The following is a 13,755-nucleotide window of genomic DNA, read 5'->3' as shown; positions in this document are numbered from 1 at the left end:
CCTTGTGATCCACCCACCTCAGCCTCCCAAAGTGCTGGGATTACAGGTGTAAACCACCACACCCAGCCACTCTACTACCTTTTTTGTGCAAAATTTCCCACCTGTTTTATATTTTTTTCTCTCCTTTCTTGCCATGTTTTATGTTGAGTATGTTAATCATGCCATATTTTATTTTATTTTATTTATTTTTGAGACAGAGTCTCGCTCTGTTGCTCAGGCTGGAGTGCAATGGTGTGATCTTGGCTTACTGCAAACTCTACCTCCCAGGTTCAAGCAGTTCTCCTGCCTCAGCCTCCCAAGTAGCTGGGATTATTGGCACCTGCCACTACACCTAGCTAATTTTTTTTTTTTTTTGTATTTTTAGTAGAGATGGGGTTTCACCATGTTGGCCAGGCTGGTCTCAAACTCCTGACCTCAGGTGATCCACCTGCCTCAGCCTCCCAAAGTGTTGGAATTGCAGGCATGAGCCACCGTGCCCGGCCAATCATGCCGTACTATCCCCTCTATCAGTATAGAATATGGACACCATTTCTCTTCTTTTGGTGATTACCCTAGACCTCGGGTCCCCAACCCCTGGGGCTGCAGACCAGTACCGGTCTGTGGCCTCACAGCAGGCAGCAAGCAGCAGGAGAGTGAGCATTACCACCTGAGTCTGCCTCCTGTCAGATCAGTGGTGGTATTTGATTCTAATAGGAGCACAAACCCTATTGTGAACTGCGCATGTGAGGGATCTAGGCTGGACGCACCTTATGAGACTAACTAATACCTGATGATGTAAAGTGGAACAGTTTCATCCGCAAACCATTCCCGCACCCCCACCCCAGTCCATGGAAAAATTGTCTTCTATGCAACTAGTCCCTGCTACCAAAAAGGTTGGGGACCACTGCCCTAGACAATACAATATATACTTTTAACTTATTAATATTCACTAGCAAGTTCATTTGTACCTTTCCCCCTTCTGGGAAATGTAATGACCTTGGAACACTTCAACCTGATTTATCCTCTCTCAATGTATATTATTGTTGTGAGTTTTAATTGTATAGACTTTTTACACCATTTCATAAGGCAATATATATTATTTCTTTATATTTCATTTGCCCTTCTTTCCTTCTTGCATCTCTGATCTTACGTTTCCCTCTGACTTGAAGTTGATCCATTAGCATCTCTTTTAGTGTGGGTCTGCTATTTATTATGTATTTACCTGAATTGTCTTTATTTTGCCTTCCATAGTAAAGGGTATTTTATCTGGATATAAGACTTTATGTTGGCAGTTGTTTTCTTTTAGCACGTTGAAAATATGATTCCACTGTTTTCTAGCTTTCATTGTTGTATATGAGAAGTCAGCTGTCAGTCTACTTGCAGTGCCCCTAATGGTAATCTGTTTTTTTCTTTTTAAGATTGTCTCCTTGTGAATAATTTGTGCAGCAGCAATAGAAAAAGAAAAAAAAAATTAAGATTGTCTCCTTGTCATTGACCTTGTGCATTTCCAACATTTGTCTGATGTGGCTTTGGTTTTATTTTTCTAGCTAGTGAATCACTGTGATTCACTCTGTGTTCTGCATATGGCTTGATGTCTTTCATCAGTTCTGGAACTCACCATTGCCTTTGTGTCTCCTTTCCTTCTGGTGCTCCAAGTTGTGCATTTGTTTGGTCATCTTACTGTTCTCCATTATGTCTCATCCTTTCTTCTGTATTCTCCATCTTTTTGTGTCTTTTAAAATTCTGGATAGTTTCTTCTGACCTTTTAGTTTCAGTTCATAATTCTTTCTTAATGCATCAAATCCACTCTTCAATCTATCCAGTTCTTAATTTCTGTTATTTAGTTACTTATATCCTATTCATTTGGTTCCTTAAAATGTCTTTTGATTAAATAATTTACATTCCTGATTAATTTTTTTTATCCTAGTCTTTTTCTCTCAATTTTTTCATTGTGGTAAAACACATAAAATTTAATATCATAGCCATTTTTATATGTATGGTTCAATGATTAAAGTACATTCACATTATTCTGTAATCATTACCACCATCCACCCACAGAATTGTTTTCATTTTTCGAAATTGAAGCTCTAATCCCATTAAATAGTAAGTCCCCATTCCCCTCTTTCTTCAACACCTGGAAACCATCTTTCTACTCTCTGTCTCTATGAATTTGACTCCTCTAGGTACCTCATATATGTAGAATCATAGGTATTTGTCTTTCTGACTGGCTTATTTTACTTAGCATGATGTCTTTAAGGTTCAACCATGTTGTAGCCTATGACAGATTTCCTTACCTTTTTTTTTTTTTTTTTTTTTAAAGACAGGGTCCCTCTCTGTCACCTAGGCTGGAGTGTGGAGTGCAGTGGCATGATCTCGGCTTACTGCAACCTCCATCTCCCAGATTCAAGTGATTCTTGTGCTTCAGCCTCCTGAGTAGCTGGGATTACAGGTATGTGCCACTATGCCCAGCTAATTTTTGTATTTTTAGTAGAGACAGGGTTTTGCCCTGTTGGCTAGGCTGGTCTTGAACTCCTGACCTCAGGTGATCCACCTGCCTCAGCCTCCAAAAGTGTTGGGATCACAGGCATGAGCCATTGTGCCTGGCCAGGATTTCCTTACTTTTTAAGGCTAAGTAATATTCCATTGTATGGATGTGCTACATTTTATTTAGCCATTCGTCCTCAGTGGACACTCAGGTTCCTGCCAGCTGTTAGCTATTGTGAATAATAACGCTATGAACATGTGTGTACAAATACAAATCTCTTCAAGACTCTGCTTTTGATTCTTTTGGTTATAGACCCAGAAGTGGAATTGCTGGGTCATATGGTAATTCTGTTTTTAATTTTGAGGAACCACCACATTGTTTTCCATAGCAGTTGTATCATTTTCCATTCTCACTAACAGTTCCAGTTTCTCCACATCTTCACCAACACTTGTTACTTTCCTGGGTTTTTTTTTTTTGAGACGGAGTCTCGCTCTGTCGCCCAGGCTGGAGTGCAGTGGCCGGATCTCGGCTCACTGCAAGCTCCGCCTCCTGGGTTCACGCCATTCTCCTGCCTCAGCCTCCCGAGCAGCTGGGACTACAGGCGCCCACCACCTCGCCCGGCTAGTTTTTTGTATTTTTTAGTAGAGACGGGGTTTCACCATGTTAGCCAGGATGGTCTCGATCTCCTGACCTCGTGATCCACCCGTCTCGGCCTCCCAAAGTGCTGGGATTACAGGCGTGAGCCACCGCGCCCGGCTGGGTTTGTTTTTTAATAGCAGTGATGTTGAACATCTTTGCATGTGCTTATTGGTCATTTGTGTATCTTCTTTGGAGAAATGTCTGTTCAAGTCCTTTCTCATTTTTGAAACAAGGTTTTTTTTGTTGTTGAGTTTTAGGAGTTCTCTCTAAGGATATTAATCCTTTATCAGATATATGATTTGCAAATGTTTTCTGTTATTCTGTTTTCAGATTGCCTTTTTACTCTGTTCATAGTATATTTTGATGCGTGAAAGTTTTTAATTTTCATGAAGTCCAATTTCTCTGTCTTTTCTTTTGTTGCCTGTGCCTTTGGTGTAATATCCAAGAAATCATTTCCAAATCCAACATCATGAAGCTTTTGCCCTGTTGTTTCTTCTAGGAGTTTTACAGTCTTAGCTCTTATGTTTAGGTTTTGGCTCTATATTGAGTTAATTTTTGTATATGGTGTAGGTAAGGGTCCAGCTTCATCCTTTTGCATGTGGACGTCCAGTTTTCCCAGCACCATTTGTTAAAAAGACTGCCCTTTCCTCACTGGAATGGTCTTGGCACCCTCGTGAAAATCATTTGATTATATATCAAAGGCTTATTTCTGGGTTCTGTTTTATTCCATCAGTCTGTACATCTGTCTTTATGCCAGTACCACACTGATTACTGGAGATTTGTAGTAAGTTTTGAAATCTGTAAGTGTAAGTCCTCCAATATCGTACTTCCTTTCCAAGATTGTTTTGACTGTTCTCCTGATAAAATTCTAAAGTTTGCATTGATCTCTTTGAACCTAGTTATTTTAATTCCAGTGTCTGCGGTTTCTCTCGTTTCTGTCTATTTCTCTTGGTGGTATCATGCTTCCTTGGGTAGCTGATTGTCTTTGACTGTGTCCTGGATTGTGTATTTGAAAAATTATTTGCAGGAATAACTGGAGGCCTAGGATGATGCCATCGTCCTCCAGAGAGGGTTTTCCTCTGCCTCTGTGTAGGAGGCAGGGGTGCTGCCACTCTGGGGCCCCCTTATTGCCCGTTCCAGGCTTCACCCAAAGGGGAAGTCCAGAGGGTCTTTTCTAAAAGCATGGTTCTGGTCACATTCTTGCCAGTAGCAAATAATGACAGTGTAGAGCTGACCACTGTGACCAGTGGTGCAGTCACCTGGGCCCAGCACCCTGTGAGGTCAGAGCCAGTGCCCTCGTCAGCTCCAGCTGCTGTGGTAAAATGCCTTAGAGTAAGTGGTTTGTAAGCAACAGAAATGTAGTTTGCACAGCTCTCGAGGCTGGGAAGTCCAAGATCAAGGCGCTGTCATCAGCCTCAGTGACTGGTGAGGACCCACTTCCTGGGCCATAGCTGGCGTCTTCTTATGTATCCTCCCATGGCAGAAGGCAACTCTCTGGGGCTTCTTTTACTAGGGCACTCATCCCATTCACCAGGGCTCTACCTTTATTGCCTAATCACCTCCCAAAGTCCCCACCTGCTAACACCATCTCTTTGGGAGTTAGGATCTCAACATAGGAATTTGGGGGCACACAAACATTCCAGCTATAGCCCCTTCTGGTAAGTAAGAAAACCAGAGCACAGAGAGGTCGGCAGCTGAGCTGCGTCATGGATGGATGCACAGCCAGTGGCATGGAGTGTGGGGCCAGGATTGAAGCATGTGCATCTCACTGCAGAGGTGCTGCTCAGAAACCTTTTGGGGCTCCCCACTGCCTGGAGGCCGAGCACAGGCTCCCCCACTTGGCCACTGCAGCCCCTCCAGCCATGCTGGCCCCTGGCCATCCCACCTCCCTGTAGTGGGGGCACCCCTCCCCTAAGCCCACCTTGTGTGACCCCTGCTCACCCTTTCAGGCTTAGCTCAGATACTGGGGCTCCCCCTGGCCTCCTGAGGTCCTAGCTGGAGCAGAGCTGAGGAGCAGTAGCTGCTGGGCAGGCCCGAGTGCCCCACTGACTGAGGCCAGGACCCAAAGCGGGGCTTTCCTACCCCCACAGCAGCCAACCAGGGCTGGGCACTCCGCAGGGCATCAGGTACTACATGCAGGTCAGAGCCTGTGCCCTGAGCACACAGTATGACAGGAGGGGGTGGAACAGGTCATGCTGGACCCATCTCAGGGACAGGGACTGTCAGGCCACCCTGGGGATGCCCTGCCCAAGACTGGCTTCCCCTCAGAGGATGCCTGGTAGCAGGGGCTGGGGAGGCTGCTGGACCCACCCACTTGCCCATAGCCCCCAGTCAATCCCTGCTCTGGCTTTCTGCCTCCCAGGTGAACAACAACGGAATCATCTCCTTCCTGAAGGAGGTTTCTCAGTTCACCCCAGTGGCCTTCCCCATTGCCAAGGACCGCTGCGTGGTGGCAGCCTTCTGGGCAGATGTGGACAACCGGCATGCAGGCGATGTGTACTACCGGGAGGCCACCGACCCAGCCACGCTGCACCGAGCCACGGAGGATGTCAGACACTACTTCCCCGAGCTCCTGGACTTCAATGCCACCTGGGTTTTTGTTGCCACCTGGTACCGAGTGACCTTCTTTGGAGGCAGTTCCTCATCCCCTGTGAGTCCAGGCACCTGTCCTAGGGGGGAAGGGGTGGTGTGTGTGGCTAGGGCCCAGGGTCTCCCCACACCAGGGCCCTCACTTGCTAATGTGGGTGTGGTACAGTCACTGGTCCATATCTAAGAGGGGAACATGTGATCAAAACCACAGAGACAGATAAGAACATGGCCCCAACCTTCGGCAGTGCTCCTGAAAGCCACTTGCCTCCAGGAAACACCAGATTCCCCAAAGCAGCAGCTCACGCATCAGAGAGAGGCATGTGGGTTGATAGGTGTTAGGAGGATTTCCATTTGGAATGGCCCAGTACTCAAAAGGTTAAACTGGAAGGTTATTCTGTTTTATACTCTTCCTTGATAATGCCAAACGTGACAGAAATGTTGACTCAAGAATAATCAGCCACTTTGCAGGCCTGATGAGTTCTGGTGGGCTGATACTCCCCAACAAGGACAGCTGCCCACTCCGGTGGCAGATGTATTTACTCAGCACCTACTGTGGCCAGGCCTGCACTGGGCACTGGATCATGGCTGTGCAAGACAGACAGTGACTCCCTAGAAAAGAGGCACTGGGTGCAGAGCTGCCATTTTCAGAGCTGTTTGTTCATGCATTTAATAAACACTTTTTTTTTTTTTGATGCAGTCTTGCTCTGTTGCCCAGGCTGGAGTGCAATAGCACGATCTCGGCTTACTGCAACCTCCGCCTCCCAGGTTCAAGCGATTCTCCTGCCTCAGCCTCCCGAGTAGCTAGGATTAAGGCGTGCTTTTCTATTTTTAGTAGAGAGGGGGTTTCCCCATATTGGCCAGGCTGGTCTCGAACTCCTGAACTCAGGTGATCCGCCCACCTCGGCCTCCTAATAAACACTTTTTAAGGGCACCTTCCAAATGAAAGGCAAGTGTTCTAGGCACTGGGCAGACAGCCCTGGATGAAGCAGACAGGACACATCTGCCCCATCGGGTCACTGTAGCCAGGCATCAGGAAGTGCTCAGAAGCATAACCCAGCCAGGGGCACTTCCAGGAGCAGGTTCATTGACAGAAAGTGGACAGTTCAGCTTCATGCATCTCCTCATTGCGCCTCTCTGGCTCCCAGAGCCCCACCATGGGCCCTTACTGGCTCTAGTCCGCCCTGTCCCCTAGACGGTGCCACCACCCCAATTCTGCAGCCCTCATGTCTTCGTTTGTTTTCCGAGCGTTAGCACTTACATTCGCTTTCCTGAAGCAGAGCACGTAGTTTCTCTCATGTTGACTTTTGCGTAAGTGGAACGTACACTGTATAATCACCCATCTTTCTCAGCGACCACAAACTAGCCCAGCACCAGGCGGCATGCGAATTTCTTTCACCTGCACCCCATGGCTGGACAGCTGCAATACCAGGGCCTGAGGTGGGCACGGCGTAGCTCAGCTCAGCTTAGTCATGATCCTGTGCTGGTACGCGTGTTTAGAAGGGCGATGGTCGCCTGCAGAATTCCAATGTTCCTCTCAAAACTCTACACATGCAGGCTGGGTGTGGTGGCTCACGCCTGTAATCCCAACACTTTGGAAGGCCAAGTCAGACGGATCACCTGAGGTCAGGAGTTTGAGACCAGCCTGGCCAACATGGCGAACTCCCCTGTCTACTAAAAATAACAAAATCAGCCGGGCATGGTGGCAGGTGCCTGTAATCCCAGCTACTGGGGAGGCTGAGGCAGGAGAATTGCTTGAACCTGGGAGGCAGAGGTTGCAATGAGCTGAGATTGTGCCACTGCACTCCAGCCTGGGTGACAGAGGGAGATTCCATCTCAAAAAAAAAAAAAAAAAGAATCTACACATTCAATACTGTGAGGAGCCACATTTAGAAGTGCTGGTTTCCTCACTGTCATTTTCCAGCTATGTCAGCTCTATAGACAAAACAATGAATGCTACTTTTTAACTTACACATCTTTAATTTCTAGTGGTGCTGAATGTGTTCTAATATTATTGGTTACTTGTATTCTACCGTGATGTGTCTGTTCATACCCTCTGACATTTTTTCTGTGATACTTTTTCTTATTGATCTGTAGTTCTTGAACTAAGGGTCTCGAAAGTTTTATCTGCCCTATGCATTATAAATACGTTTTTCACATTACTGTTTGCCATTCAATTTGATCTTGTGGATTTTTTTAAATATTCAGAAGCCCTTTGCAGTCAAATGTATAATTCTCCCTTTTGGTTTTTGCTGTGAACAAACATCACACTTAAAAAGTCCTTTCCCTTTCCTGAGTTATACATATTCGCCTGTATTTTCTTCTAGGACTTTTCTTTCGCTTTAAAACCTTATTGGATTTGGGATTTCTTTTCGTGTGTGGTGAAAGGCAGGACTCTGATCTGGTTCTTTTTCAGGGGGTTTCCTGTTTGTCCCAAGATCATTTCTTAAACAGTCCCGATCCTTTGCTTGATTCTCATCTGGCGTCTCTCATCTGTACGCTGCCCACCGATATTTCCATGCAGTAGAATTCTGTGAAAACCATGAGGCCTGACTAGTAAACGCTGCAGCATGGCTCTTCCTTGGTTCTTTTTACCTTCTCTCTTTTCCTTTTTATAATTTTGCTCATTTCACACAGGAGATTGTGTAGAGCTGGCTAAGGGCAGGGGACAAAGTCTGCTCCCGTCTGTGGGCCCCACACCCGCCCCGGGTGCTTCACTCACCCCAGCAACAGCTGTGGGTTGGGAACGGCCTCTGCTGGGAGACAGCAGAGGATGAGGCCACCGAGGTCCTGCCTTGGCTGCTCGTTCAGCTAGAAGACACAGACATTGAGCAAGCCAGAGGCCCAGTGGACAATGACAGTGTGCCAGGATGGTGGACAGGGCAGGGCTTCCGTGGGCCAAGGGGAGTGCAGGGCCCTGTTCAGCCCCCTCTCCCCGGCAGGTCAACACATTCCAGACTGTGCTCATCACAGACGGCAAGCTCTCCTTCACCATCTTCAACTATGAGTCCATCGTGTGGACCACAGGCACACACGCCAGCAGCGGGGGCAACGCCACTGGCCTGGGGGGCATTGCGGCCCAGGTAGGCGAGTGCAGTGGGTGCTCTGTGTTCGGGACCCCTGCTCCCCACAGCCAGGACTGTCATGAGCTGATGAGGTAGACAGGGGCCCACCATAGGCAGACCCCCCAGTACCATGCAGAGGCCAGCGCGAGGCACCCACGACCATCCCTGAGGCCTCTCACTGCCGGAAAACAAAGAAACATCCTCAGGCCTGAAGGCATCTTTGTCCCATTGCCCTGCCCGCCCCGCCCCTGCAGTCCCCTTTAACAGCTGTGGCAGCAACAGAAATGTCCTCTGCTCCTTGTGCCCTGCAGTCTGGCCTAGCCAGTGACCCGAGGGACCACAGCCGACAGGAAACCCCGGGTGTGGAGGGAATGAAACAGAACAATGGCGACAGGGTCAGTGCTCCCCAGGCCCGAGAGTGCCTTTGGGCTGTGTGCACCCCTGCTCACCTCCAGGCCACCTGCTTTCTGTTGGGGTCATACTTGCCCCTGGCCCCAGGGGAGGCCCAGGAGCCCAGAGGTGAGCTGCCGGAGGATTGGGCTGGGGAGCCAGGGCCAACCCTCTCCTTGGTTCCCAGGAACGGTTGGCTGAGGTCAGGACTTGGCTGGGAGGTTGCTAACCCTGGCAGGAACATGGTGGGGGCAGGGAAACCCCTCCCTCTGTAGACCTGGGGAACTGGCCTCCCTCACTCTACCCCACCCCACCCCCAGGCTGGCTTCAATGCGGGCGATGGGCAGCGCTACTTCAGTATCCCCGGCTCGCGCACGGCAGACATGGCCGAGGTGGAGACCACCACCAACGTGGGTGTGCCCGGGCGCTGGGCGTTCAGAATCGATGATGCCCAGGTGCGCGTGGGGGGCTGCGGCCATACAAGTAAGAGGACAGAGGAGCAGCTTGGGGTGGGAGCGGGCTGAGGAAGGGGATTGATGGCAAAGGAGAGGTGGAGAGGAAGGGGGCTGGATGCTGACCGGGAGAGGAGGGGGACTTGGGTCTCCAGCCCAGCCCGTCTCAGGCATGTGAAACTAAGGAAGGCCTGGAGCCTCAGCTTCCCCTAGAGAAGACTCCACACACACACTGCTCTGGGTTGGAGGGAACTCTCTGGAGACTGCGGGTTTCAGGGGTAAAGAGTTGTGGGTCCTCAGGGGCGGAGGAGCCCAGGACGCCTCTCCCTGGGACCATGAGGTCTGTACTCTCCCCTCATTCCTACCCGGCCTCCTGCCTGGGCTGGGGGAGGAGAAGCATGTGGTCTCTGACCCTCAGGGCCACCCATGGGCAGGTCCTCTTACCGCCCAGGTCCTCATTTCTGCCAGTGGGCTTGCTGCTTGGTGGGATTTGGTGTCTGCTTGGCAAACCCAAGCATCACATCTACAGGGGAGTTCCAGGGGTCCTTCCAGCCCAGAGTGCACAAATGGACGGGGTGGGTGTCCCTCCCAGGGGTGGGCACGTGGTCTGTGGGAACAGCCAGGGTGGCAGGAGAGCCGTGGATCGTAGCCCCAGCCCTGCTGCTGTGCGGCCTCGGGAGCCAAGGAGCCTTGGAAATCACTGCTTACACATGGGGCCAGGGCAAGCAAGGGATCCGCTCCACAGGGGGCTGCGCCTCACAAGCCCTGCCAAGCCTTGGGCCACAGTGAGGCTGGCGCTGGGACCCGCCCCAGACTCACCTCCCAGCCGCCAGCATCTAGGCTACCGAGAAGGGAGAGGGGCTGCTTCTCCACAACACTGAGTCCCCAGAGGACACGACGGGGGTAGCAGATGTGGGCGCACCACTATGGGGCGGAGGCAGGGTGCAGGCGCGCCACGGGGTGGGGCGTGGTGAGGGGTGGAGAGTGTGGGGGTGGGGGGGTGCAGGTGCGCCACAGGGTTGGGAGTGAGGGGTAGAGGGTGTGGGAGTTGGGGGTGTACCACGGGGTGGGGGCTGCAGGTGTGCCACGGGGTTGGAGGTGGGGCGTAGTAGGGGTGGGGGCTGAAGGCACGTCACGGGGAGGGGGTGGGGGGTAGAGCGCGCCACGCAGTGGGGAGAGCACCGCGCGCATGGTGGGAAGAGGAAAGACGCAGGCGCGCGCGGGAAGAGCCATCTGAGGGCTGCAGGTGGCGCCGCAGCGGAGACCCGAGGAGCCCGAGCTACCCGCACACGGGGGCGCGGACAGGGCCCCCGCTTGCATCTGAGCTTAGGGAGTCGGGGTCAAGGGGCGGGGAGCCCAGGAGCTGCCAGCCCCGGCCCCAGAGCAGGACAGAGCCCTCCTGCAGCCCCCGGCCGCACCCCTGCGTGGCCTGCCTTGTCCCAGAAACGTCGACATGACGGCTGAGCGCCAGCCTCAGGTTTTCCGGGCCAGGAACCCGGGAGGGGAGGCGGAGTGTGCCAGTTTCTAGAACTGCCCGCGGCAGCGCTGGGAGGGATGGAGGGAGCAGGAGGGTGCTGGTGTGAGTCGCTCCAGGGAGTCCGCCCCACACGAAGCCACATGCCCGGAAGCCACGCCGACAGCACCGCCCCTGCTCCCCTGCTCCGACCTAAAGTGAAACCTGAAACCTGACTGCTTTGCTGCGGTCACCCGGACACCCAGAGGCCAACCTTCTGGGTCAGGGGAGGGAAGGGAGGTGCGAATGGGAGTGGCTGTCCTGCCGAGTCGGAAGAGGCGGCTGAGGCTCCAGCTCCTCCCTGTGTCTGCAGCCTCCGTGTGCCTGGCCCTGCGCCCCTGCCTCAACGGTGGCAAGTGCATCGACGACTGTGTCACGGGCAACCCCTCCTACACCTGCTCGTGCCTCTCAGGCTTCACGGGGCGGAGGTGCCACCTGGGTGAGTGGCTGTGCTGGGCTCAGGAGGAACGCTGTAGGCTCCACCAGCGGCCCTGAGCGCCCCCGGGGTCACTGTCCCCAGGGTGTGGGTGACTTGCTTAGGGGACCACTGGGGAGCAAACGCCATGGTCCCCTGGGGTGAGCACCACAGGCGGGTGCAGTTGCTGCCCTCTCTGAGCCAATCTCGGGCTTGCTCCTCCATCCCTGGCCAACCCCAGGCCTTGGAGGAAACTCCTCAACCGGGTTCCTGCCGCTGAGGCCTCAGCCTGCCCATGTTTCAGACGTGAACGAATGTGCCTCCCAGCCCTGTCAGAACGGCGGGACCTGCACTCACGGCATCAACAGCTTCCGCTGCCAGTGCCCGGCCGGCTTTGGGGGACCCACCTGTGAGACAGGTAAGAGGAACCCCCGTGGCCCTGCTGGGTGCAGGATAGCGGAAGACACAGCTGGACAAGGCTGAGGTCTAGGAAGGTCCGACAGCTGCGCGTGCTGCAAGGCGGACAGCCCAGAGAGGTCACCCTCGGGGAGTGGAGGAGCCCGGATGCCCAGGGAAAGGCCCATACCTGGGTGGGGGGCAGGAGCCATGACCAGTCACACGGGCTTCCTAGGCCATGGCATTTGGACCAGGGATGAGGCCTCAGAACAGGCCAGTGCCCAGGTCCCAAACCAGGCCAGGGTCAGGGCCAGACAGGCACCAGGGCCTGGATGAGAGCCCGTCAGGGAGTGTGGGGGGGCCGTCAGACCCCCTCTCAGCCCAGGACCAGCTTGAGGGGAATGTGCAGTGCTTCTGGGGTCAGATGGGCTGGCTGTGGGGTGGGAAGAGCACAGCCACACGGTCCCTGCCGCTCCCTCCAGCTGCTCCTGGATGCTGTTTCTCTCCTGCCCCCGCCTTTAGGGAAAGGGGGTCTCACAGCCTCGATGGGGCCTGGAGTCCCTGTCCATCCTCATTGCTGCTTCCAAACCTCTGCTTGCCCTCCCAGTTCAGAGCCCAGCTCTTTTGAAGCAGCTGTCATCAGAGTCGGCCTCTACTTACTGCCCTTCCACCAGCACCTCTTTGGACCCCTCACCCATGCCCTTCACCCATCTGGTAAAGAAAGGTGGACCCCCCCCATTCCTGCTGTCTGTCTCACCATAGGGCTCTGCTTAGGGAGCTTTGCAAAGGGAGCCCCTAAAATCAAAGCACCATGACCTGCTGCTCCCCACCCAGCTCAGCCAGGTGTGCATGTCCTGTGTGACAATCGCTTATAAAAACATGTAATAGATTGTTTAGATCAGTGTGTTCAAATAGTGACTATATCAATATCTCAATCTAGAAAAAACAATTCTTACCAGATATTTATGGTCATGGGAAGTTTTTAAAAGTATTTCATTCCAGTGTTTACACATATTTGTATTGGAGAGAACTGTAGTTGAGTGGCAGTAAGGGACTTCTGCACCTAAAAGTACATTAGAATCAAATTCTGCAGGAATGCAATGGAAATGTGACTTCAAGGTCCAAAGGAGCAAAGCACAATTCCCACCCGGCGAGATGGGCTTGCCAGTGTGTTTACAGATCACTCATGGGTGACAACACAGTGACCCCAGTTATCCCTTGCTCCCCGGCCCCTGCCACTGTCTTCCCACAGCCACTGTCGGAGCAAGCTCCGTGCAAAGGAGCTTTTTTTCATCCAGAAACTCCTGCCCTGCTTGCCCATGTGTTCTTGACGTGAGACGGGTGGGAGTCAGGCTTCTGTGGTGTTGGTGCCATGGCAGACTCAGCCCTGCAGGCTTCTGTCCCCTCGGTAAAGGCCAGGGAGGCCGGCAGGGTCTCCTTCCTCTCGCTCAGTGCTCTCCCTGTGCGGTGCTGGCCAGGGGCCTGGCTGCGGGAGGACCCAGGCCTATGATGAGGGTCCCCAAGGGTGACTGGGCGGAGCTTCCCAGGAACGGGCTGCTCCTTGGCTATGCCCCAGGCTCCAGGAGCCCCTCTGTGATGTACAGCCTGGTGAGGTTCCCTAAGAGGGCTTGGTGCCAGGAGGCTGGTTCAGGTCTTGGCTCTGCAGCATGTCAGTTGTATACATGGCCTTGAGCCCTGAGCCTTGGCTTTCAGTGCAGCTGTGGCACAAGCCTTGGGTACAAGCCTTCCCCGCTCCGACCCCCCACAGAGGCTCCTGGTCTCAGAAGCCCCCTTGGCCCCCAGAGCTCATAACAGCAGGGACACCACAACTAGAG

The 13,755-nt window shown here is 52.6% G+C and overlaps 1 protein-coding gene across 6 annotated transcripts in view; it reads left to right on the top strand.

The window, feature by feature from the left end:
• Positions 1–13,755, top strand: part of SNED1 (sushi, nidogen and EGF like domains 1) — an 89,215-nt gene that overhangs the window by 25,341 nt on the left and 50,119 nt on the right. For all 6 annotated transcript variants that reach the window (XR_004441477.1, XR_004441475.1, XR_004441476.1 and 3 more), the window contains exons 2-6: positions 5,466–5,753; positions 8,632–8,772; positions 9,465–9,627; positions 11,423–11,548; positions 11,829–11,942. Coding sequence is in view for 2 of the 6 variants with exons in the window: in XM_033229519.1 (XP_033085410.1) it covers positions 5,466–5,753; positions 8,632–8,772; positions 9,465–9,627; positions 11,423–11,548; positions 11,829–11,942 (832 nt within the window). In the remaining 4 variants the exon portion in view is untranslated. The remainder of the gene's footprint in view (positions 1–5,465; positions 5,754–8,631; positions 8,773–9,464; positions 9,628–11,422; positions 11,549–11,828; positions 11,943–13,755) is intronic.

This window comes from Trachypithecus francoisi, unplaced genomic scaffold, assembly GCF_009764315.1.
Source record: "Trachypithecus francoisi isolate TF-2019V2 unplaced genomic scaffold, Tfra_2.0 Lachesis_group13, whole genome shotgun sequence".
NCBI lineage: Eukaryota > Metazoa > Chordata > Mammalia > Primates > Cercopithecidae > Trachypithecus > Trachypithecus francoisi.
Note: the sequence above shows the minus strand (reverse complement) of the source record. Positions and strands in the feature narration are given on the sequence as shown.